We start from the raw sequence: 26,870 nt of genomic DNA on the forward strand, positions 1-26,870 counted from the left end.
CCTGGAAAAGACCCTGATGTTGGGAAAGATGGAGGGCACAAGGAGAAGGGGACGACAGAGGGTGAGATGGTGGGACAGTGTTCTCGAAGCTACCAGCATGAGTTTGACCAAACTGCGGGAGGCAGTGGAAGACAAGAGTGCCTGGCGTGCTCTGGTCCAGGGGGTCACGAAGAGTCGGACACGACTAAACGACTAAACAACAACAAAACAAGTTATAGCTTAGGGCAGTGGCGTAGCGTGGGTTGTCAGCACCCGGGGCAAGACAAGTAATTTGCGCCCCCTAACCCATGGATTTGCGCCCCCTAACCCGTGGATTTGCGCCCCCTAACCCTAACCCCCAGATGTTGCGCCCGGTGCGGCCGGCCCCCCTGCACCCCCCACGCTACGCAACTGGCTTAGGGCCCCACTCTCTTGAAGGCCCCCCCCCAAAAAAAAAATTAAGGAAGAAAAACTGGGTGTACATTTCCAAAATATAAGATAAACTTCTTCTTAATTGTATCAACAATTACTTTGATAAAATACATATTTTGTTACGTGCAAATGGCTTTAGAGACCTGTTAGGTCCATAAGTTACCATATAGCATATATTCAATACAAAAAAAACCAGCGACCATTTGTTGTTGTCAAAGGACAGCTGGACATATAAAGGGCCCCGTTACCTTCAGCAGCTTAGGGCCTCATCAAACCTAAATCCGGCCCTGAGGACGTCGCATAAAGCAGAACGCAGAACAGCTCTGTCAAAAAGCTTTTTCTGGATGTTTAGTCATAATCTCCTTTCTTGTACAGTGGTACCTCTGGTTACGAACTTAATTCGTTCTGAAGGTCCGTTCTTAACCTGAAACTGTTCTTAACCTGAAGCACCACTTTAGCTAATGGGGCCTCCTGCTTCTGCCACACCGCCAGAACACGATTTCTGTTCTCATCCTGAAGCAAAGTTCTTAACCTGAGATACTATTTCTGGGTTAGCGGAGTCTGAAACTTGAAGTGTATGTAACCTGAGGTACCACTGTAACTTGAAGCCATTGGTTCAAGTCCTATGAGACTGAAATATACTCAGAGTCGCAAAGTGATTTCATGCTCTTTATTCAGCTCATAGTGGTGAGCTTTATATACATTATTTACACAATGGGCTGCACATGATTGGCTAATTCCGGAATTCTACTGTAAGCCAATCAGGTTGTGGATTCACTTCTATCTGGAGCATGATTGGGTGGTTCCTGCCAACCAATCATACTGCTGCATTGTTCTAGGACCAATCAGACTGCTGCATTCGGAATCCTATTGTTCTAGGACCAATCAGACTGCTGCCTTTTGGATCCTATTGTTCTAGGACCAATCAGACTGCTGCAGTTTGGATCCTATTCAACTCAGTACATAACAGAGACTAAGCTAGATTGGTAAAGAAAAAGCATTTTATAGGTGTTGTATGTACACTGCCTCCCTCGGCCAATAAAGCGAGATGAGCGCCGCAACCCCAGAGTCGGTCACGACTGGACCTAATGGTCAGGGGTCCCTTTACCTTTATATGTGATATATAACACTGTGGCACCAGATGGAGTCCCACCATTCCCTACTGGATTTCACTGTATGAGTTTGCAATGCGTTTAACTGAATCATTTATTTGAGGTGTCTACATCCAGCCCTACCCTCTACAGCAGGAGAAAACAAGCTTGTTCTCTCTTCCATGTGACAGTCCTTGAAATATTTGAAGATGGCTATCCTGTCAGTCCCCTTCTTTCGAGGCTAAACACACCCAGCTCCTTCAACCGTTCCTCATAAGGCTTGGTTTCCACTATTTTCCTCACACAGAGATCATGATGAGGAGAGTTGACCTGCTGATTTTCTTTTTGCCACATGACTGAGATACACACAAGATTCCTGCAAGGGGGTAGGGAGAGAAGAGAAGGCAGCCCAGCTTATCTCCCACTCCTGCCTTAGAATCACAGAACTGTAGAGTTTGAAGGGACTCCAGTAGTCATCCAATCCTCTGCAGAACAGGAATCAATTTAGTTGTCTCATAAGCCCTCCAGGGAGAGATTGTGTCATTTCTTTATGTTCTGTACTGCATTCAGCATGCCAGTGACAGTACGTGATGTGGCATTTTTGAAGGAAATTGGGGGCTCATTACATACAGCCATGCCTCCATGTTTCCTTCTCTGAAAATTTCTCTTGGATGGTCAATATAAGGCAACTGTGACACCTGGTGGCTGGATAGATGAATGCACTTGGAATATTTCCCCATGCTAGTAATGTACTATTTTAAAACCAGGAGATTGAAACATTGGACCAGATCCATTGCTCGTGCCTTTTCTTCAGAGGTAAGGAAAACACTGGATGGCTTTAAAGCAGTGGCCAAACTTGGCCCTCCAGCTGTTTTGGGACCACAACTCCCATCATCCCTAGCTAACAGGACCAGTGGTCAGGGATGATGGGAATTGTAGTCCCAAAACAGCTGGAGGGCCAAGTTTGGCCATCACTGCTTTAAAGGATCACATACATTTTTCCTGGGGCATTAAGGGAAAGAAGCAGGCTTAGAACCTGCTTCTTTAGATGTTTGTGGAAGTAAATCAGGCATCTTTAACCAGATTCAGAAAGGGGGGGGATTTATTTTGAAACAAATCCCTTGAACAGAAGAATGCAACATGTTGTTTTCTCCAAGTCACTGTGGCAGCTCATGCCTGACATACAGTGGTTCCTTGGGTTAAGAACATAATTCATTCTGGAGGTCGGTTAACCTGAAACTGTTCTTAACCTGAAGACCACTTTAGCTAATGGGGCCTCCTGCTGCCGCCACACCCCGGAGCACAATTTCTGTTCCTGTGTTGCAGGAACCCCACCCCAGTCATTCAGTTTGTACAAACACGGCACACACACACTCACACAAATCAGCCATACATCAGATCTGTACCATTCCACTTTTATTTTACACCACGAAGGAAGGACAATCAAAGGGGGGCGACTTGACACAAGGCAGCCATAATCCCCCAAGCTTACCAACACATCCGCAGGGAGCCCTACCCAGTTGGCATGCCAGCCTTGATGGTCCTAGAGAGAAGATCATTACACTCACAAAGGACCTGCATATGGAAGTGGATTCAGCACGGACTGAAACAAAGGACAGTGACCAGCCCTTCCCTCTGGGGGCAGGAAACAATGAACTCCTCTTTGTCCTCAGGAATGTAATCATGGGGAGGGGGAAAGGAGGAACCGGACAGGTGACAAGACACTCAGGTTACCACCACAACTCCTCCCTGAACCCCTCCTCTTTGTGATGTAGTCATGATGTAGTTGTGATGTAGTCTTAGGGGTGTAGCATGGGGAATTAGTGGCTAATAAAAGTTGGGGTCTTCTTTTGTTCAGGGCTTCCATCTTGTTCCACCTTGTGGCAGGTGGGAGTCCTGTCGCGACAGTCTTCAATAAAGACCAAGCCTACTGGCTGCTGTTTTGCTCTGGTATTCCTGGCTGGTGTCCTTGTTGTTGTTTTTTGTCCAAGGGAGCCCTCAGATTTCTCCGTTAACAGAAGCAAAGTTCTTAACCCGAGGTACAATTTCTGGGTTAGAAGAGTCTGTAACTTGAAGTGTCTGTAACCCGAGGTACCACTGTATACACATGCAGAACAGACCACATAAATGGCGCATAATGTGCAATGTTCAAGAGAGAGCTCATTTTATTTGAAGTGTGGGAAGGCAAAAAACAGACAGATTCAACAACAAGATTCAAGCAGGCCAAACAACACTGAGGAAATTGATGAGACACAATACATCTCTCTTGGGAGCACCTGTTATTTCCTTCTGTCTAACAGCACAGTCTAGTTTCAGTTGTTATGTCCGACTCTCGGCTTTTCAGTGACATGCTACATTCTGACCCGAGGCTTGCTTGTGATCCCTAAAAGATAAGAAATGAGGGTTACTATATCCCATTTGGCTCACAAAATGTCTCAGCTGGGACAGTGATGAGGGCATTTTCCAGAGAAGGTGGGTGGAGAATTTCTGCCACTTTTACAGAACTCTCACAAAGGTTGTAAAAAGTTTGGGATGTGAGGGTTCTCGCTATTAGACAGGTTGGCTGAATCATCACTGTCTCCCCACCCCCACCCCATATAACTTGCTGCACTCAGCAGCTGGCTGCTGTTGAGTTAAAAATCTCTTTTAAGGATGGTGAAAGAATGTTACTATGTGATGACTTAGTGCTGCTCCCTGCAACACTGTACAGGAAACAAAGGTGTTTGTTTCCTATTTGAAAGAGCAAGTGACTGCTGCTGAGTTCAGAGGCTTTCCCTTGTTAAACAGGCGTCGTCCCATCAGTGTGTGTGTGTGTGTGAGAGAGAGAGAGAGAGAGAGAGAGAGAGAGACTTACAGCAGGGCAGTCCAACTTTTCATGCCAAGTGGACTGCAAGATGCCTTTGACATAGATCCCATGGGTTGCACAAGGCCAAAATTTGAGCCCTTCCCCAGCCCTCATGCTGCCTCCCCAAAAATGGCTAATGGAGGCTCTAGGCCTTTGGGGCAAGGCTCTGGCAGGGTCCTAGAACCCTCCCTCTTCTTCCCAAATCTGGGAAAGAGCCAGTGTGGTGTAGTGGTTAAGAGCGGTAGAACCGGGTTCACGTCCCCGCTCCTCCACATGCACCTGCTGGGTGACCTTGGGCTAGTCACACTCAGTGGCGTAGCGTGGGTTGTCAGCACCTGGGGCAAGGCAAGTAATTTGCGCCCCCTAACCTGTGGATTTTAGCACTCGAGTCTCTTCCACTAGATTAGCGTGCCCCCCCAGATGTTGCGCCCGGTGCGGCCGGCCCCCCCCTGCACCCCCACGCTATGCCACTGGTCACACTTGAAGTCTCTCAGCCCCACTTACCTCACAGAGTGTTTGTTGTGGAAGAGGAAGGGAAAGGAGAATTTTAGCTGCTTTGAGACTCCTTCGGGTAGTGATAAAGCGGGGATATCAAATTCAAACTCTTCTTAGTAGGCTTTGGGAAGGTGAATGGAGGACTCTAGGAGCCTGTCAGAGGCTCACACCTCCTTCCCAAGGCCCAGCACCTTGCTTACCCAGTTTTGGCAAGGCAGCACAAGGGCTGTTGGGGTTGTGTGTCAAATGTTGCCAAGGGCTGCCAAAAATCCTTGGCCACATCTTGGACTGCCCTGACTTATAGGATGGTGTAAAGAAACTGGACGGTTTAAAAAGAACTAAAGATCTAGCACATAGGTGGTTTGGAATGTGAGCAAGCCAGTCTGCAGATGGAATTAAGACAAACGTGCCCTTCCTTGCTCTTCAGTGTTTTGAATGTTTGTGCATTACACTAGGAGAAATGATTTGGCCAGAGGGGATCCATGCCAGACTTAAGCTGTTGGGAAACTGTTTAAGTTAGGGATAGCCAGATGTGTTTAACCTGATTTGTTTTGCTTTGTCCCTTTTTTGCTCCTTTTGGGTTTGCTTTGTGTGCTAAAATTGCTTCTCTGTTTTCAAGGGGGTCCAGTTAAAATGCAGAGAGAAATTCAGACCACCACGAGTACATAGATGGTCTCTGTGCTTAATATGGGGGGGGGGTATTAAAAACCGAACAATGGAGAATTCTGAGTGCATTGGTTCCAGTTTGGTAAGTTAATTCTCAGCTCCAAAATCCAGGAAGAAATCTGGATGAGAGAAATTTTGCAAGCATCCCTAATGGTAGGCTAAATTATCTTTCTGTAACTTGGGTCTAAAGGGAGCAGCATTAAAGGCCATATATCTCATTGTGATGATAGTGAAACAATGATGTTAACTATTTTTCAATCATGAAGCATAAATCTGCAAGATGAGGTACAGGAAGCCCAGGTACAGGTACCTAGATCAGGACTTTGTTTTATTCCAAAGATTAAAGTCTGGCAAAGGTAAGTGGAACGGATATAAAATGTTTGAAAGAGAACAGATTTGACCTTAAGATCTATGTTGTGCAGGACAATGTTCTAAAGGAAATATTTGAAATCTTGGTGGATCATCGACATTCACAGACTTCCTCCTCTGTGGTCAGTAATAAGAATCTGGATTTGTAGAAAAGAGCTTTCAGTAACTTACTGTATCTCCTGATCCTATTCTTTTCCAGATCACTCTAGCAAACCTATTGATGAAAACCACAGAGAAGTTAGTAGCCCTTCAATATGGTTCCAGCATTGCAGCAAAACAATGAACAGCTGTCTTGAGATATAACAACACTGTCACAGGCAGCTTTATCATGAAGGAAACATTTACTTACCAAGCCCCCAATTGCATTCTCTTTAGTGTGGCAACAAAACCCAGAGCAAGGAACAGCAACGCAGCCAGGGTGCCCGTTACAACGACGAGACTGGTAGCCACTGCAGGCAAAAATGAGAAAGAACAAAGTATTTTATACGTTCAGACCTGCAAGCAGTCACGACTTCCAGCTTTTGTCATGTCCTGAAATAATCTGCAGAGCTGGGGGATCCATAGCTGAACCACAGGCAAGAATGTCCTTTAGTGACTGGATCTAGGAAAGCCCCTTGAAAGCGAAGAGGCCAAAGTACCAAACCCAATGGATACTTACTCACGTTACTCGGAGGTGGCCCACTGTCAATGCTCCCACCGAACCCTCTGCCGGAGCAGAAAGGAGGGGCCCATCCATAGGAACAATGGCAGTTTCTCTTGCTGTTGCACACCTGGAAAACATAATAATAATAATAATAATAATAATAATAATAATAATAATAATCTTTATTGTCATTGCCCCCTCTCAGGGACAACGAAATTACTTGACTGCTCCATAAAAACACTAATTAAAACAATACAGTATAGTACAGCAAGGAAGATTAGATGACTTTCAAAGTCCAGGCTTCCCATTCAGGGCCGAGATCGCTCTGGAGAAGAAGCTGTTCTTAAGACGGCTCGCTCTTGTCTTCATCGTCCTGTATCTCCGTCCCGACGGCAGGAGCTCGAAGAGACAGTGGCCAGGATGCGATGGATCTTTTACTATGTCCAGTGCCTTCCTATGGCACCTTGTGGCATAAATCTGCTCTAAGGTGGAGAGTGGGCAGCCAACAATGCTCTCTGCTGCCTTAACAACTCTGCTCAACCTCATCCTGTCCTGGGTAGTACAGCTTCCGTACCACACACATAAGCCATAAGTGAGCACGCTCTCAATGGCACAGTGATAGAAGGCAAGCAGCAGTTTCTGCGGAAGATGGTTTTTCCTTAGAATTCTCAAAAAGTACAGTCTCTGCTGCGCCTTCTTCACAAGCCCCCTTGTGTTGACACTCCAGGACAGATCCTCTTGTAATTCAATCCCCAAAAGGATGTCAAGCAGCAACTGGCACATATAACCTACTTGGCCAATCCTGCATTCACACAAGAACTTCCACAAGGATGGCAAGTGCAGGTTTGCCACTGGCAAAGCCAGCAGATGTAAACAAAACAAAACAAAACAAAACACTGTTGTAAAAGGAATGTTCTTGTCAACGTGTTTTTTTTGCAAATGCTTCATAGGAAGTTGCTACGGGCTCCCCCTTGGTGTCCTGGGTTCCAGAATGCAACAAACACTCTACCAACAATACTCTGCATGCAACAGTACTGAAAACAACTCCTTTGCTACCCTCATCACAACACAATAGGCTTTAAAATGGGCTCTAACCCAGGGGTCAGCAAACCTTTTTCAGCAGAGGGCCTGTCCACTGTCCCTCAGACCTTGTGGAGGGCCGGACAATATTTTGAAGACAAAAATGAACAAATTCCTATGCCCCACAAATAACCCAGAGATGCATTTTAAATAAAAGCACACATTCTACTCATGTAAAAACACACTGATTCCCGGACCATCCATGGGCTGGATTGAGAGGGCAATTGGGCCAGATCCAGCCCCCGGGCCTTAGTTTGCCTACCCATCCTCTAACCCATGGTCAGATGCCTTTCCCCACCGTCACTCTAGCCACCTACCTAAGCACTTCACAGCAAGGAGCCCATGTTCTACACCACACCCAAGGGTGATCATGTCAAACACTGAGGTTATCGCCTCTTTCCACAGATCAATTGTGGGTTCAACATTAACCTGAGCAGGTCTCAAGGGATGGCATATTTTCTTCTTTTTTTACTACTTACCCCTCTGTTGCTACATTTTGAAAAATCACAGTCATAATTCAAAACGGCCCGGTCAACACAAGATCTGTTCATGCATATCTGGAAAGGGATGTATGAAATGTTAATTTTATATAGTGCACTGGCAGCTGAAAAGCTTGGATTCTGACAGTTTGGAAGCCAAGACTCCTGGTGAATACTCCTAGGCTGTGCACAAGCAGACCTTGAAACAGGAGGTGTGGGTTCTCCTGCAGAGAGAGCTGTGCTTCCCCCACTCTTCCCTTCATTAATGACACACATAAAGGCTCCAGATCCAGCATCGCCCCACAACCTTGTTTCAGGTGGCCTATCCACTTGTGTGGTTATTTTTTTAAAAGCTCCTTGCATAGCCAACTGCTTGAACATTTGTTCTGTGCTTTATTTCTTATTATTGCTTTTAGACTGTTCATTTTCATATTTTGATAACTGCTCTGAGAAGCAGAGCGGAAGCTGCCTGATTGACCTAAGGACCAGCTAGTCAGCAGTGTGTATCATCCTGCCCTAAGAAAGGAGAAAGTGGTCTGATTACTAAAATGAGTGGTAGCCAATCAGCACAGAAGAACAGGTTTCCCCTGACCTAAGTCTGGCAGAGAAGAATGTATACATGCCTAAAATGTGGGGACTTGCACTTCCATAGTGGGCTCACTGCTCAAATTGTGCATGCCGCTCTGTACACACTCTTAACTAAGCAGATAGTGCTGCTGCCAAAGGCCAACCAAATGGCTTGCCAGATCAGTCAATTAATAAATAAATAAAAATCAGGAAACCATATTCAGAGAAGACTGTACTCCCTAGCAAAGCAAATTGCCACCCCATCCCAAGTTAGAATTTGAGAAATCAGAGCCAAGCAAGGGATCCAGCCAAAGCTACCTTGTCAGTTCCACAGGTTGTTCCATCTCTCACTGCTCCAAGATCATAAACATGCTGGCCAATATGACGTTCAAAACCCCAGCAGAACGTACCCTCCACTGGAGTCTGAACTACACTTTGTCCTGTTAACATTTTGGGAATTTTATTAACGTGAGTGCACTGGAGCCTTCCACAAAGAACATCTCTGAAAGAAAAGCGAGAAGGAAAAATGTTTGGGCAGATCCATACCAGACATTTAAAGCACAATGGATGCACATTTAAAGTATGTGACTTCCCCAAAAGTATTAGGGGAACCTTTGTTTCCCCTTCACAGAGCTACAGTTGCCAGGACCCTTAATGACAGTTTGCAGAATTCTTTGGGGGAAGTCATGTGTTTTAAATGTGCATTGTGCTGGAGCAGAATAAAAAATTAAGGTAGAAAAGAAGAATTCCTGGATGCTAAGATTCAAGTTTGAGGCAAATACTTTTGGTGAGAGAACCCTAGCAGAGATTCAAAATCACAAAATATGCAGCAAAGTAAACTGTGGAAGTATAGGCTGTTAGAGCCAGACCTTTAAAAAATGCCCTTCCGAGTTCATTCCGAAGTTTCCCACTCCTAGCATAGAAAAAGACCACACATTTGTTAAGTTAAAAATGATTGACAGTACTTACAAACTCTTCCAAGGTCAGGTTCATGTGCTTTTCCATGAAGAAGTCAGAAAAGTTGCACAGGTAGTAAAACTTGGAATAGTTACTTGGTGAAAGTTCCTAAATTATTGGTATGGGAACTCAACAGTGACTTGTGAATGTCATGAGGTCTGATCCCCTCTCACACTGAGCTTCTCAGGTAGATTGGCAGAAAACAATATGTCTGATTACCTAGTTCCTGCCAAGGTAAGCTAAGCCTGGCAGGACAGTTTACTCTATGGTCTTAACCCCTTCATGCATTAATTCAACATAAGCATGTTGGTTATGTGAGGCTTGTTATCCCACACATTGGATGTGTTTTAAAAGTATACCTCCTCCATTCTCAGTGTCAGCTGCTCTGGCCACCCAGGAATCCAGATGAGGTACACTTTACAAAAAGGAGCAGATAACAGCTCGCTGAAGAGGCAAAAGGCTGTGAGGGGAAAATACACATGCTTAAGGGCTCATCCACACTTAACTTTTCTCCACTTTTCTAGGCACAGGACTGGGCTTTCCAGGTCTGTGTCTGAATACTTTTTTGACCCAGCGTTTCCCCTGTGAAAACCCACTCTTTATCACTGACTTGGTGCAAACAGTAATCCGTGGAAAACCTGAATTGCTGTCTGTTCCAATTCAGCATTAAAGAGCAGGTTTTCTTGGGGAAATTGGCAGGACAAGAAAAAGTGCTCGGACATGAACCAGGAAAGCACAGGGGGAAAGGTAAGCATGGATGAGCCCCAAAATAACAGGAGAGGAACATATCTTCATAGTTCCACTGCTTTCAGAAACCTGGCAGTAGGGCTGCAAGAGTGCATTCTCCATGGCAGCCGCTGTGCTGTAACATTCCCTCTCCACACAGGTGCATCTGGCACCTTCATTATACAGTTTTTGCCATGCACTGACGATGAGCATCTTCACCATGGCCTTTGACATTTGGGAGATACAGACACACACACATTGGGCCCATCCTATTGTGACTGCAATTTGTCTTAAACTGTTTTTAATGTTATGGAAAATGGAATGAGTAATCTAAGAAAATAAGATACCTGCCCACAGGTATAACCTACTCTTCATAACATTTCCTGTATTTTAGTCCATCCTTGCCACAGTTGCCAGCCTGGTCGCCTCGCATATTCGCTTTCTTGAAACAACTCAGTGGGGCCTGTTTTGCACCTGCAGAGAGGGGAAGGAGTGAAAAAATGAGGACTGGCAAGAACTAAATTAAGGCATATAAAAGAGGCTATCTAAGTGTTTAATGTTAAGATCTTGCCACAAATGTTATTTGGAGCAGAAGTGTGTACATTTAACAGTTTTGAGGCTCCAGAATCTGTCCAAACAAAATTTCTGAGAACTGTTCTCAGCCTTCCAAGATGTGTGCCCAACAAACCTTCACAATTAGAGACTAGACAAATTTCTGTTGAGTCTCAGATCTGGATATATAAGTTAAATTTCTGGTTAAAACTGTTACTCATGCCTGAAGGCCTGGCCCCACGACCCTTACCAACCCTTACTGATACATTTCAGTAACAGTGGAAGAAGATAGTAAATGAGAAAGTACTAAATCAAATGCCATTCTTGCTATGAGTTATGCAAAAGCCAAAGAAAACATATGCCAATGCATCTGAGGTTTCGAGTTACAAAATTATATTAAGTGTAGCTTCTATCTTTCCAACTTTTAGAGGGTGGGCTCTCCTTGATGATCATCTGATCAAGGTGACTATTCCAAAATTCAGGCTAAATTTAATGTGCTCCCATCTGCAGTACTGAAGGGTAGATACTACAATGTACCATACCATGAATGCTTATGCCCCTGTGAAGCAGAAAAAATAGAAATTGTAGGACATGTTTTATTGTACTGTTCTTTCTATCACCATTCAATGTTCATCTTAACTGTTATTAAAATGTTTACTGCAAACCTGCACATCAGTGTGTTACACATGATCTGGGCTTTCTGCACCTGGGGCCATATAATGAGCAGAAATCTGTGAATTTGGCTGAGCTAGAAATTCAGTATCCATAAAGTTGGCTCACTGAATTTCCTCACCAACACTTGTTAGCAAGCTGGGCTGAAAATTCTCAAGAAATTATTCTATTGTAAGTTTTTGGAAAACAAAACTTTTTTGAGTTCCTCCCCAACTGTTGAAGACTTTCAATTCTTCCCTTGAGAATATTCAGGCAACCCCACACCTCCACATTTCAGCATTTGTTAATGGGGTGGGGGATTCTGAGATAACTGTGGATTCAGTTTCAGTGTCATTTAATACTATTTTAATATTGTTGAAGGAATCAGTGGGCCTGCCCCCCTGCTCCTTCAAATCAACCTCTTAGCCCACTACTACTTTCAGCCACCAGCATTAACCAACAACAAAGTTGCATTAAGTGGTCTGCAATTTCTCAGTGGAGGCTTTTAAAAGAATGTTTCTGTTCCACCCACTCCCAAATGGTTGGAGAATGTCAACTCTCTCCTCATTATGCCAACAAACAGCATGGATAAATTTGGGAGAACCCTAGAGCCTGACATCCACTAAGGAAAGGCTAAAGAGAAAAATCACTCAGGACACACAACGTAGCAGAAGATTCCCGAAGCCCTCTTCCCAGATGGCACTCAAGGAATGAAGAAGATTTTTCCTTTTCTTCCCAAAGCAAAGGTTAATCTTGCCTTGGCCAAAAAGAGATGTGCAGTGTTTGTGGAGGTCAATGCAATTCCCCATAAAACAGCTGTTACTGTTGCTACATGGCATCCCATCTTGTTTATGGACGTCTGGCGGGCAAACAGGAGAGCTCCCATTGCAGTACTCCGGAAGGTCACACTCGGAAACAGCTTCTCTGCACACTGTTCCCTCTTCTAGCAACTGTTGGAAACAACAATTGAAGATTCTCATTCTGACTCTTCAACAGAGGCGTGTCATGTTTTCCCTTCAGAAACTGAAATTACTTGTGGAGCTAAATTACACAAATTAAAGTCCCAATGTTGCCTGCATTGGCATTGACAAAGCAACTCAGGCAGGGGTGGGGGTGGGGGAATAAAATTATTTCCTTATCTGCCATTTCTCTGCTATTACACTGGCTTCCCCAAGCAGCTCCCTCAATGAGGTTTAAAACTCATGCATGTCCTTGGAAATGCATTGAAAATATATGCGCCTGCAGTGTGCATGGGTGGACAACTTACAGAGGAATTTAAAGTATAGGAAATTGCAGGTGGGAAAAATGTCAAATGCTTCCTTCCCTGTCATAAATGTCATTTTCTATCTGCCTTGGTGAGTCTGAGTGCAAAGCACCATGTAAATGAACCCTCAGGTCTCATTTTTAGTCCTTTTCTTGAGCTCAGTGAAGCTCCTGCAATGCCTCAAATAGGCAAAACTGGACTCCCAAGATTTCCTCTTTCACCGTAGAATAAAAACCTACTACCATGTCCCCCTGGTGCTGAAGCACGGGGTTCTGTCAATAACGTACAGCTTCTGGTGGTTTGGCTGCTGTCACAAGCCCATTCTGCAATCTGCTGGAAGCCCAAGTATCAAGGGGAATTATGCTGTGTGCAAAATTGTGTGGGAAACCCAGCCAAAGACCATCTTATTAAATCAGACAAAGCTGAAGTGAATTCTTTCTTTAGCCATAAATTGCTCTTGGAGCTCATGGGGCACATGGGAATTCAAGGCCTAACAGCCATTCATTCACTAGGTGGTCTGGGGCAATTCACCATTGCTTTCTACTCTTCAGGATCATTGTGTGGCCAAATAAGATGACAGCTAGGAAGTACTCTATGTATTCAAAGTACAGCCTAAATGTGGGGGCCAGGGGTTTGGGAGTTTTCTAAAAATGACTGATTTTTTTCCTTGAAAGGGATAAAATTTCAGACAAATGGGGGGCAATGACAGGGGAGCCAAGCCCTCTCATAAAATCTGTGGGTCAGGGGACCAAGTTGAGGAAAGGCAAAATTCTCCGTCCTGGTATGGGGCACCTCACAGTGGCCACAGGTGAGAGCCACCATTTTCTTTCCCCCTCCCCTAATACCTGAGAATGACACTATATGGAGAAGCTGGTGCTAGACTGCTTGCTCGCTCACGAGTAGCCTAACCATTCATCAGCCAGGATGGCTGGATGTTGACTATGGTAGGGTTACCAGACGTCCCCGGTTCCTGGGGACAGTCCCCAGATTTGCAAATCTGTCCCGGGACAAATTCCGTCCCTGGAATGTCCCCCGATTTGCAAATCTGTCCCCAGGAAATGTGGCAGTGGCAGCCTCAGCAGCCCGGAGCCAGCCTGGTAGCACAGTTGGCTCTGGCTGGCTTCAGGAGCTGCTTACTGCCACCGCCAATGCCAAAGGGGAACCGGGGATGTCCGGTGGTACAGATCTCCTTCCCCCTTCCCCCTTTGTTTTGACTGATTGGGGGAGGCTCGGGAGTTGCGGGCAGGTGGCGCACCATTGCTCAGAAAGGGCGCAAGGTGCGCAGTTTCTCTGCTGGGCAAGGTGCAAAGCCCTTCTTTCACACCCTGTGAAACATAAATGCGCAGAGTTTTTTTAAAAAAACTGGGCAATGGCGCGCCACCCGCCTGTAACACTTGAGCCTCCCCCAATCTCCTGCCTCCTCCTCCTTTTGTTTTGACTGATTGGGGGAGACTCAGGAGTCGCGGGTTGGCGGCCGTTGCCCAGTTTTTAAAAAACTCTGCGTATTTATGTTTCACAGGGTGCGAAAGAAGGGCTTTGCACCTTTATACAATATGCATGTGTGCTTGGGACCAGGGTCTTTTGCCTCACCATCCCCACTACTGACTCCCTGTTGCTACTCAGCTTCAAAAAAACACACCCCGGATTCATTGAAAAGAATCTGGTAACCATAGACCATGGGTGTGTGTGGAAAGAGGCTGCAAGATTCTAGCCTCCTGACGATTGACGGCTTATATGCTTCAGAAAGAGTACAGTGGTACCTCGGGTACTTAATTCGTTTCAGAGGTCCGTTCTTAACCTGAAACTGTTCTTAACCTGAAGCACCACTTTAGCTAATGGGGCCTCCTGCTGCCACCGCGCCGCTGGAGCACGATTTCTGTTCTCATCCTGAAGCAAAGTTCTTAACCTGAAGTACTATTTCTGGGTTAGCAGAGTCTGTAACCTGAAGCGTATGTAACCTGAAGCGTATGTAACCTGAGGTACCACTGTAATGGAAAAGGAAGACCTAAGAAGGTAGAGGCCGGCTCTTGAGGGGGGGATATAGTAACTGGTGGTAAGTGGCAGACTGCTTTATCTATCCTCTCCCCTCTTCTCAAGCAGGGCTTTTCTGGTCTGGTGGGAGTACAGAGCATGGAGTGCAGCCAGCTCCTGAACAAGAACTGGGATACAGCACAAAATGTTGGCATAGCATTCCTCTGACAAGGCTGGCTGGGGGTGGGATGGGTGGGCATAAACACCTTCATCCCAAAGCCATAAGAACAATGCTATATGATGATGTAGCATGACTCTGACTGGGTAAAAAAAATTAGTGCTCCACTTTGGGCAGAAATATGTATTGGGCTGGCCATGGGTGGGTGCGGGAGGGGAGTTCAGGGCATCCCTAGTTATTACATTCATTTGAAATATGCTGTTTTTATATTACCTTACATCTCTCGCAGCAAAGTCCATAAAGACATTCAATGCCTGGCGATAATTTACAGTCCTTTTGGCAACAGCCATTCCTTTGGCATTCCTGCAAAAGAAGGAATTATCTCTCAATACTGTACTTTAAATGCAGTCTCTTAGACTAACTATGCCATTGGGTGTATTCATTTATTACATTTGCCAAGCTGCCTTGACCACCAGATGTCCTCCATCCTCGGTTTAAACTTAAACTGCAGATTCCTTTTGAGGCAAGGGCTTGTTTTATTTTTTTGCTTACATGAGGTCAAGAAACTGGGGGATTGCGGCCAAAAGCAATTTTATCTGACTTCCCAGCAGGCGTACCATATTTTAATCAAGAGACTGTAAAATGTTTGGTCACCATTGCACTTGTAAGGAAAAGGAAAATGTTTTAAGGAATACAGATATTCCATATCTTAGCATTATAACATTAATCTACAACTTACACTGGGCCCTTGGAATTCTGGAAAGCTGCTATCCATTAATGAACTGATGATCCCTGATTCACCCTCTTCCTATAAAAAAATGAAAGAGTTGTGGCATGGCTCATAGTATCTACTTTCAAATATCAGAGCAATACATATTGGTTCCCGAATGCTTCATGGTATAGAAACAAGACCCTGCAGATACCTTTCTTGATCTAAACATCGAATGAAGGAGTAGGCAGTGCAATTAAGCAACTTTAGGAAGGTCACAAAACCAGGAAGGATTACAGATACTTAAAAGGATCAGCCATAAACTAGAGGGCTGACATATCACAAGCGACACCACAAAATTCAAGAAAGGCTATACTGAAGAATCTGTAAGAGCTAACAAATGAAGTGGAAGAAATAGTGGGGAGAGCAGCCTGTGACTAAATGAACAAATGTATCATTGAGTTTACATTTCTTTTATTTATTAAATTTGTATACCACCCTTCATCCCCAGATCTCAGGGCAGTTCACAACATAAAAATACAATATAAAAAAACACAAAATATGTATATAATATAAAAGCAAAAATTAAACACACACACACACTAACCAATACCCCCCTCTCCACCCCTTCCCACAAACACATTTAAAAGGGGTATAAGATGTTAATCAGCCCAAGGCCTGGTTAAAGAGGAACATTTTTGCATGGCACCTAAAGGTGTATAATGAAGAGACCAGATGAACCTCCTTGGGGAGAGCATTCCCAAGTGGGGAGCCACTGCAGAAAAGGCCTGTTCTCATGTTGCTACCTTCCAGACCTCTCTCGGAGGCGGCACATGAAGAATGGACTCAGAGGATATAATAATAATAATAATAATAATAATAATAATAATAATAATAATAATAATTCATTATTTATACCCTGCCCATCTGACGGGGTCTCCCCAGCCACTCTGGGCGGCTTCCAACAGAACACTAAAATACAACAACCTATTAAACATTAAAAGCTTCCCTAAACAGGGCTGCCTTCAGATGTCTTCTAAAAGTTTGGTAGTTGTTGTTCTCTTTGACATCTGGTGGGAGGGCGTTCCACAGGGTGGGTGCCACTACTGAGAAGGCCCTCTGCCTGGTTCCCTGTAGCTTTGCTTCTTGCATGGAGGGAACTGCCAGAAGGCCCTTGGCGCTGGACCTCAGTGTCTGGGCAGAATGATGGGGATGGAGACGCTCCTTCAGGTATACTGGACCAAGACCATGGATGATCTCAGGGTTCGAGTCTGTTCATACGGGGAGAGGTAGTCCTTGGGGTATTGCAGTTCGTAGCTGTTTAAAGCTTTATAGGTCAAAACCAGCACTTTGAATTGGGGCTGGAAACTAACTGGCACCCAGAGAGCAGTTGGGGCAGGATTAAATACATTGTGGAGTACTGGGATATCCAAGTTCCCGTACTGATGACACCCCACCACAGCTGGAATGGCTCTCTTAACCAGGCTTGCCTGATCGCAACAGAGTCCCAACATCAACGTTGTCAAGTTGTTTTAACATTTTTTTCAAAAAGCCATTTACATTACATGAGTTAACATAGTAGCAGACATTCAATGTAGCATTATGTGTGACAAGAAATGACATAATTTAAATAATATTTTACCAAAAACTTACAGACATAACTTTAGACCGTGGGTCATCAGCAAACAAATATTGGTTCTCTGATCTTTGCATCCACTGTCTAAAAAACTAAAAGGGAGTTACAAAACACTTTACTTCATTTACTCTTTTATACTGCTGTCTGGCTTCTACCACTGAATCAATTTAAATAAATCTAAATATTGCCAAACCTCTGAAACATGTATTGGCTGACTAAATCACTTTCTTTTAAATATATTAACGTAACCTTTACGAGATACAGAAACTATCATTCATTGTAAAGCCATTACTACAATTTTCATTAACTGCGTGAAGCAACTTCTGAAGCAAGTGCAATGCTTTTAATCTTCCAAGCAAAGTCATTAAAGGCAAGGCTAATATATTTAAAATAAAGTGATTTTTTTTCAGTCAATGCATGTCTCCTCTCCTGTGAAGATGTTGGCTGCTGATGTCAGTCCAGCTCTGTATCTGTTATGTTAACATTGGCAGAGTCACAAAGCGAGCCCCAAAGTTCCTTCACAGCTTCCAGGGGTCTGTCCTGTAGAACTTCTTGGCAGTGACTTAGTCACTCAACATGTTGACTGCTTTCTTACTGCTAAGGGAATTTTCGCTTGTGAAGCTTTCATGACGAACAAATCCCATTATGAAACTTTGGAGACTGCTAGTATGGTCCACAGAACAGCTGATCTTTATGTGGAAACATGTTAATGAAGCAGAGCACTTCGATATCCAGCTGGGACAAAACATCTTTTTGTTATCGCATGCTTCAAACGGCAGCCAAATTTCCTTGTCCAGTGGTACCTCGGGTTAAGTACTTAATTCGTTCTGGAAGTCCATTCTTAACCTAAAACTGTTCTTAACCTGAAGCACCACTTTAGCTAATGGGGCCTCCTGCTGCTGCCGCGCCGCTAGAGCCCGATTTCTGTTCTCATCCTGAAGCAAAGTTCTTAAACTGAAGCACTATTTCTGGGTTAGCGGAGTCTGTAACCTGAAGAGTATGTAACCTGAAGTGTATGTAACCCGAGGTACCACTGTAATTCCTTCCATACAGGGTAAAACTAAATGGCCTAGCTATGTGGTGTTAGCCAGCTAGCATTCCTCATCACACAACCAAAGACACTAGTACTACTGGGAGACCCAAAGACATGTAGCAAACTTTGATGTAGGAAACAGTGTAATTCTACTAATATTTTATCCACTCACCTGAGACTGTATCTTGGCTCCTGAAAGTTTTGTAATTGGCTGCAGAAATATATTCAGGATCCCTGCCTCTTCTAGTTCCTGATAAAAGAAGAAAAAATATACTGAATGCTATAGCGTAGCAGTTCTTTCGCTGTTGTTGCCTTGAGAGATTTGCAAAACAGAAATTTGTGGGGATGATGTGTGTCCTCTGTACCTGTGCTTTCAAAACTTCTGCCTCTCAGGGACAGGGTGCCACTGCAATGAGCTTCTCTTTAAAGTCACCTTAAGTTGCATATGAATATACAACCCCACACTCAAGAATCCTGTAAATTATAGCTGTGTAGGGGGTAAACTACTGGGACGCGGGTGGCACTGTGGGTTAAACCACAGAGCCTAAGACTTACTGATCAGAAGGTCGGTGTTTCGAATCCCCGCGACGGGGTGAGCTCCCATTGCTCGGTCCCTGCTCCTGCCAACCTAGCAGTTCGAAAGCACGTCAAAGTGCAAGTAGATAAATAGGTACCGCTCTGGCGGGAAGGTAAACAGCGTTTCCGTGCACTGCTCTGGTTTGCCAGAAGCGGCTTAGTCATGCTGGCCACATGACCCGGAAACTGTACACCAGCTCCCTCAGCCAATAAAGCGAGATGAGCGCTGCAACCCCAGAGTCGGCCACGACTGGACCTAATGGTCAGGGGTCCCTTTACCTTTACCTTTAAGGGGTAAACTACGGTTCCCAGGATTCTTGTGAGGGGTGCTTTAAAGGTATGGTGTGTACAGAGTCTTAATGTATGTACTTAATAACACACACCAACTTACTTAATACCTCTTGTAGGAACATGTGGCGCAAGGGCAACTGGAATCTGTGCTCTCCTACTTCTTGCTATCTCCCTAATTATGATTCACATCATTCCTTGCCCTATCAACCAAAGAAAGTGGGTGTAATCCAGTAATTGTTTTTCAGGGGGAAATGCCTTGACTCAATAAAACTGAAAATTGAGGCCCCTTTCTCAGTGATGTGGGAGCCATTTTTCTATGCAGCTGTGGAGTGTGGGTGGAGTATTCAAAGCCATTTTCTTGGCTCTTTCATACCTAACTGGCATGTTTTCATATAATAAATATACCCATTCTAAGAGAAAGACCTACGCTATTAGACCTGCCCATACTGCTGCAGGAGAAAGGGCTGTTATGTTTTTATAGTTATTTCTGTGTTTTGTGTTTTTAATGGATCTTTTAATACTATCTTAATTCTGTTAGTGTCCAATTACATTTTAATGACTTCTCTTGTTCTATTTTATCTCTGTCACAGACTGGGGAAAAGGTGGGATATAAATAAATAAAATAATAATAATAATAATCCTTACCCAGAAGAGATTACACCATAGAAAAACAATTCTCACCCTACTCTTTTTTTCTCTTTGAGAAAAGGCCCTCAGACTAGCAGTTTTAGTGAAGTAATTTGGTCCTGAAAAGTAAATGATCTAGGCTGCATTCCTATACGCATTTCCTTGGGGGGAAAGTCTCATTTAACACAACACGACTTATATCTGAGTAGACAGTATAAGGCTATGCTTGTCTAAATAAGCTCTGTTAAGTTTGGTGGTACTTAAGTATGGTACAACCGTAGAATTGATTTGCTAAGAATACAGAACAGAAGATTTCGGAGCAGACTGAAAAGTTAGAATCAGTCATTGTCCTCCTGAGCAATTCCACAGCTCGGAAAATATATACATCCACACTTTATTACCGTATTTTTCGCTCTATAACACGCACCCGACCATAACACGCACATAGTTTTTAGAGGAGGAAAATCCGTAGGCATGCCACCCGTAGGCATTCCCTCCATGACACGCACAGACATTTCCCCTTACTTTTTAGGAGGAGAAAAGTGAGTGTTATGGTGCAAAAAATACGGTAATTCTTCTGTGCACATCTTTCAGAGCAGTCTTAATGCCTAACCTCATCGTGGCCGCAGTCACACTCTTCGTCATCTTCAATGACACCATTTCCACACTTCTTTTTGATAATTACGTTGCTAGGTATGTCAATAAGACATTCTTTTCCTGGTTTTCTTATTGCATCATAATATACCTTCCTGCTACAGTTACTCAGCCTTGAGCATGTTCTGTAACAGAGGAGAAATTATTATCCAGTATGATGAAATGATTTATTAAATATATTTACTATACTAATTTGTATCTTGCCTTTCAGGGTACAAATTCTTCTAAGGTGTTGTACAACAATAGATAGAAACAAAAATAGTTAAATTATTTCAAATCCTCAAAATATTGAAACACACTAGGAGAAAATGTATAAAACCACTTATTCCTTAATACAGGTTACAGCCAGATGCTTAGGCTAAGGAAGCCAGGAATAACTGCACCATGCTGCTACTCAGTGAGGAATACACTGGAAGCCCCCCTCACCTGCCATCTCATTTGTTCTATTTTTTTTAAAAATAATTTTTATTAACTGGCCAATCACATCAAATTAAATCACATCACATAAATTCCAAATTACAAAGCCAAATTTTTAAATTTTGTTGGGGGAACCCATACTTCAAGATCCAAAGGGGGATTCAGATAATCTTCTTATTACTGCGTTAATGTCCAAATCAGTCCCAATCAGTCCAGACAAAATTCATAATTCTATCCAGTCTTATCTTGGTGTTTCCACATCATATCTTGTTCATATAATTTCTATTTTTCCTTTACGATCTCTTCTGTTAGTCTCCTTAAGCCAATAAGCAAAATAATAATCCTGTGTGGATTTCCCGTTCCTCCACTAAGTCCAGATGGTTTCCATATATCTCCTTCGTAGATAACATCGCTCTTTCCATCAAAAATTTGGCATTTGTCGCTCTTAAGTCCCACCGAGAAGTTGATCCACGATATGTAAACAACTCTATTTCTCTCTTTCTCCTCCCAGACCCAAGAGCTCCAACAATGCCTCCCAAAATGGTGACGGCATTTTTAACTGCGTCATTCCAAAACTCTTAGCTTTCCAGCTTCATCTTGAAACATTGCTTTGGTTCGAAAGTTTATCTCCACACAGCCTTAAATCACAGCTTAAGTCCTTAGTTTCTGACTCATTAGGGGAGGGGATTCTTGTTAAATCACATAAGGAAAAGGAAGGCAGGTTTTTTTCCCCCTCCCCCCTCAGTCATACCGTATCTTGACGTATCTTCTCATACTTTATTATTGTCTTGTTATCAGAGATCTCTTCTGTCAGCAGTCTTTACTCCCCTTTTTCCTTGAAGCATGTGCAATTTATCTTGTCCAAATTGTTTCTTTTAAAGATGCTTGCAACTAGCGGCGCGAATCAGGGACGGCGTCCAGGAGTGCCGAAATCCCACAGGAGGGCTTTGTGCCTAGTGCCCCCACCCCCACAAATTCGGGGGTGGTATAGGGCACAGCAGGCAAGGGCCATCCCCCCCACAATCCTGGGGGGGTTAAGGAGGCTAATTACCCCCATCATAGCCTCCAAATTACCTCGTGTGGGTCGGAGAGATGTTATTGTCAGCCATCTTCCGATGCGCCACCTAGTGCCCCCCCCCGGGTTCCTTTGTTCTAATGGCTCATTGCCCCTCACAGGAGGCTAGTCTGACTTAATTAGCTGTTAACATACCCTGATTCCAGATGATTTGGAAGTATCTAGTACACATCTCAATACACAAGGTCTAGCTATCACTTCACACAGGAGCCTAGCTTAGCTTTTGACACCCCAAGCCTTAATCACCATATTTTTCGCTCTATAAGACGCACCAGACCACAAGACGCACCTAGTTTTTGGAGGAGGAAAACAAGAAAAAAAATATTCTGAATCCCAGAAGCCAGAAGAGCAAGGGGGATCGCTGCACAGTGAAAGCAGGAATCCCTCTTGCTGTTCTGGCTTCTGGGATAGCTGCGCAGCCTGCATTCTCTCCATAAGACGCACACACATTTCCCCTTACTTTTTAGGAGGGAAAAAGTGAGTCTTATAGAGCAAAAAATACGGTAAATTCTGTCATCTACTGGACCCAGGAATTTAGGGTGTCTAGAACCCACAAACTCATAACAATACTTTGTAAAAAAATATAGGTTTTTTATTTCATCTATCTGATAATTAAAGAGAATTCTTATCTTGCTTATCTTCTCCAAAGAAAATCCACAAAGGAGCTTAATGTGTGTGTACTGTAGAAGGTTCTTCCAGTGGGAAATCTACCAAGAAACTGTTCAGTTCTCCACAAAATTATTGAGAATGACGTACTCTAGCATAGCTCCCATTTATTTCAAGAGGGATTACAAAATAACTTTCAGGTGGAACTGCCTACAAGTTACCTGAAGCACATAATTAGCAGCTTCGTCATCATGTTTGTTGATGAAAAGGGCAATTAAGATCAGGGTTGCAGTGGGGGAATGAAAGTCGAGCACACAGCACTAATGGGATACTTAATGTAATCTGTAGTTTGACTCTAAGAAGGACAGCCGAGCAGAATGTCTTTAGTGGCAAGAAAGGAACTGAGCAAAAATATAACGTGACCAGCTTTTCTTTCCAAACCCAGACAAAAACACTAGAAAGAAAGAAAGAAATCAATTAAGGACTACTCACGGATTGCCGGTTGCTGCCATTATACACCTGCCAGGCTTGGTGCAATTACAGTCGCAGCCCCGAGCTTTGTTTAAGGGTGTGTCATCATGGCCAAAGCCAAGAGAATGACCCAACACATGCGCAATTGTTTCAGCATCAACTTTAGGATTTCTGTATGTCTGAGATACAATGAGGAAAAGGAAAGAAGGGACTGAGGTCATCAGAATATCAAACACTTTCCATAAATACATACTTCATTTACATCCTTTGAGTATATTTCAACTGCTTTAAAAATATGTAAATTGGGTTCTACCCTACAACTATATTTTTTTTGAAGATGATTTCAGCATTTGTGCTATTGAAAGGAAGTCGTTTTTCTCTTTCCCACCCCCCACGTTATGCCTTAATACATTTTGAGACCCGGATTTGTTTTGTCCTCGCCACTTTCCTCTTTTTCAACAGCCCACTCTGCCCCCAGTCCCAAGCTGAGTAGTTCACATGGAGGCCTGAAGAAGAACAGCTGCTTCCTCCACTCCCTCAGCGGGATCAGCCATGAGACAGAAGACCAAAAGCCCCTGCTGACCTGCCTGTCCCATTCCCACCCCACTTCCTAGACCAACAGCCACCAGATTTCATCCTCCTTCCCATCAGCACCCCCTCAAGTTTGACAGAGGAGACACAAATTCAGTCATCCACCACCTGCTGTGAGCCTTTCCAAACTACACAGCAGTCCCCAATGATGCCAGCTGTAGTACCAGCACAGGCCTAACCCCAAACCTGGGCTGCTCCCTTTCCAAACAATCCATGCCCGAGGTCTGATGCCAGACATGGTCCCATCCTCCCAGACAATCACTCTTTTTCTTCCCCATCACTATCACTCAGAAGGAGCTTGTTGGGGCCTTTCCCATGGCACCGCAGCCTCATCACTTGATTAGAAGCCCCTGTGCTTGCCCATGCAGGCCACCTCCATTTTCCTAACTATGGCACTGGGCCAGCTTAGATCCAGCTGCTAATGATGGATGGACATTGAAGGCTTTTGGAGTCTCCTTCTTTGGAGGTCTTTAAGCAGAGGCTTGACAACCATATGTCAGGAGTGCTCTGATGGTGTTTCCTGCTTGGCAGGGGGTTGGACTCGATGGCCCTTGTGGTCTCTTCCAACTCTATGATTCTATGGCTGTAACCAAGTGCCTACTCAGCATAGGTCCAGTAAAGATGTTTTCAATGGGGTTGCACTCACCCGGAAGGATCAGGTGCACTGCTTGGGGGTAATTAATTTTTGCCACTGGATGTACAACTGGTCATATTGCCTTATACTAGCTTCAGCTGGTGGCCCAGCTGAAGCTCTATCTGGATGGGAATAAACTCGCTTCAATGATCTAGGCCCAGCTAACCTCATGGCTGGATTACTGCCATGTGTTGTAGCCATAATGGCTCCGCTCTGCTTCCACAGTCAGAGGCAGTATGCTTCTGAATAACAGTTCTGCTACTGCACTCAGGTCCACTGGCCTGATCCAGCTGCCTATTCTTATATTGTTATGAGACATTTGTGTAAAGAAACTAATAAGTTAATTAAAGAATAGTATTATATTTGTACAAGGGGTGAATGGTGATAGAACTATCACTCTTGCCTCGATCTACAGTCCACATTTGAGCCAAATCTCCTTTCCCTGGCAGCTGTGTTATTTACATCTTTTTTTAAAAAAAAAAAAAACTGCAGCAAATTTCCGTTGGTCACAGGTAGCTTGGCCCCAATGGAATGCAATGGAATGGAAAGGAAGGTCTGGAGAGCTAAGTGGCTGAACCCCTATTTACCTCCCTCCCTCTGGCAGCCTACTAATTTTAGGAATATATTACAAAGACAAAAATAAAGATACTGATAATCACCTACATGAATAGCAGACACTGAAACTAGAGTGTAAAGACAAAACCGGTCCCCCCAAGAAAGTCCAGCAGGAAACCCTTTAGCCCTATAACATAACAGAAGATATTACTGTACATGTTATAAAACACTGCAAAAGTTACAGAGCAGCTATCTTGCCCAAGTTCATGAGCAGAACATTTTAATCTTCCTTTAATCTACAGATTTAATGTAAGCTTCCTCCCTGTGTATATTTTGTAAGAAGCTGGAGTATGAATGAACAATAATAATCATGAATAAATAAGCTAAGACGAAAGGCAAGGGAAGGGTCCTTGCTGGGGTTCCTACTATAAACTGATACAGGTGCAAAGGAATTTTTAAAAATGTTCCCCCCCCCCCCCATTACTTGTGTATTTGCCACTCTGGGCTTCTTTAGGATAATGATAATAATGATGATGATGATGATGATGAGATAATGTAATAATAATCTGGCCTTTTCATATTGTTGAAAAAGAAGGCAGACAATTTCAAGAAAGAAACTGTAGAGTCTTACGTAATTATTCCTGAATGATCAAAATCCACATTTGGCTGAAGCTCAGAGATGGCATATTGGTAAAATGCAGCTAAAGTCACGCCAAGATTCTCAGTATCAATTGTTATGTAGTCTCTTTCTGTCCACAACTCCAATCCTACCAAATAAAGGTGAAGACCTAATGGCAAGTATATCTGAAAACAGAAAACACCAAATTGGGCAGTTATAATGCAAAGTATTCTTGCCAAAGTGCCTCCATTTTGGCCCACCCACCACCTCCAGTTTTCCCTTTCATAGTTGTTATGGTGTCAAGAGCCAACAGCAATGTTGCCTGGCGGTCAGGAACAGTGCTTATCCCACATGGTTATGGTTAATCAAAGAAACCTAGAATTGTGGAGTTGAAAGGGACCTGTTGAGAAAGAACAACTCTTACTCAAGTTACAAGAAAGGAAATTCCGACTAAACATCAGGAAGAACTTTCTGACAGTAAGAGTAGCTTGACAGTGGAACGGACTCCCTCAGGAGGTGGTGGACTCTCCTTCATTGGAGATTTTAAAGCAGAGGTTGGATCTCCATCTGCCAGTGCATGCCCAGCTACACTCAGTTTTCTCTTGCCTCTGTATAATGAAACTGAAGAGAACATTATCACTTCCTCCCAAGGTTCCCAGGGCTTCCACTTTGTCCAGCAGTTCCTTCTTGTTGGTGAGGACCATCAAAAAGGGTTTTCTGGTGTGCGTGTTTCTTTGTGGCTGATTAGCAAAGGTCAGAGGGGGCAGGGTTTCTGTTGAGGCAGGTGATTAGCTGTGGGAGGAGCTTATCAGAGTTTGCAGGGCAGCAGTTTGATCCATCTTTTAGATTTAGGGGAGCTAGTCTCAAACGTTTGTTGGGGGAGACCTAGGTTTTTTGGGGGGGGAGTTATTTGTCCTGTCTTCACGCTTTTTATGATGGAGGACTGCTGTAGCCACCCCCAACGACACGTTCTCAAGATGGAGGGGGAGGGAACAGCTGCAATCGCCTGCGGTTCCTGCGCAATGTTTGCCATCTTGCCAAAGGTTGCAGGCAGCTTTACCTGCAGCAATTGCATGTTGATTGCCCTCTTAGAAGACAAAGTCCAGCAACTGGAGGAACGTGTAGCTATGCTCCAAAGAATTAGAGAGCTGGAGCTCTTCTTGGAAGCAACAGAGCACACCGTCTCCACCAAGGAGGAGACAGGGGACTCCCCTGAGAAGGAGGCTAGTTCACCAACACAGGAGCAAGATATATGGAGCAACGTGACTCAAAGAAGTAGGAGGCCCAGGGAGAGAGGGAAAAATAGTGGAAGTGAACAGCTGGCTTCGCAAATGGTGTAAACAGGAACGGTTTGGATTCTTAGATCACGGACTGCAGTTTCTTGAAGATGGACTTCTGGCAAGCGATGGGCTGCACCTCACAATGGTTGGG

The 26,870-nt window shown here is 44.0% G+C and overlaps 1 protein-coding gene across 5 annotated transcripts in view; it reads right to left on the bottom strand.

The window, feature by feature from the left end:
* Positions 1-3,642: 3,642 nt before the first annotated feature.
* The window catches only part of LOC310760698 (disintegrin and metalloproteinase domain-containing protein 21-like), a 41,868-nt gene continuing 18,640 nt past the window's right edge, over positions 3,643-26,870 (bottom strand). For 2 of the 5 annotated variants that reach the window (XM_083609688.1, XM_083609690.1), the window contains 16 exons: positions 25,452-25,624; positions 24,929-25,007; positions 23,062-23,219; positions 20,431-20,596; positions 18,496-18,573; positions 17,308-17,382; positions 15,685-15,753; positions 15,219-15,308; positions 12,290-12,482; positions 10,698-10,803; positions 8,965-9,148; positions 8,080-8,157; positions 6,536-6,647; positions 6,227-6,326; positions 6,049-6,091; positions 3,643-3,885 (listed from right to left, as the gene is read on the bottom strand). In XM_083609688.1, coding sequence (XP_083465814.1) covers positions 3,796-3,885; positions 6,049-6,091; positions 6,227-6,326; positions 6,536-6,647; positions 8,080-8,157; positions 8,965-9,148; positions 10,698-10,803; positions 12,290-12,482; positions 15,219-15,308; positions 15,685-15,753; positions 17,308-17,382; positions 18,496-18,573; positions 20,431-20,596; positions 23,062-23,219; positions 24,929-25,007; positions 25,452-25,624 — 1,794 coding nt within the window. In that variant the 3' untranslated portion in view covers positions 3,643-3,795. Of the gene's footprint in view, positions 4,654-4,825; positions 6,092-6,226; positions 6,327-6,535; positions 6,648-8,079; positions 8,158-8,964; positions 9,149-10,697; positions 10,804-12,289; positions 12,483-15,218; positions 15,309-15,684; positions 15,754-17,307; positions 17,383-18,495; positions 18,574-20,430; positions 20,597-23,061; positions 23,220-24,928; positions 25,008-25,451; positions 25,625-26,870 lie in introns of all 5 variants that reach the window. The other 3 variants (XR_014547108.1, XR_014547109.1, XM_083609689.1) reach the window with 3 other exon arrangements.

Source organism: Podarcis filfolensis, assembly GCF_964270895.1.
Source record: "Podarcis filfolensis genome assembly, chromosome: 4".
NCBI classification, from domain to species: domain Eukaryota; kingdom Metazoa; phylum Chordata; class Lepidosauria; order Squamata; family Lacertidae; genus Podarcis; species Podarcis filfolensis.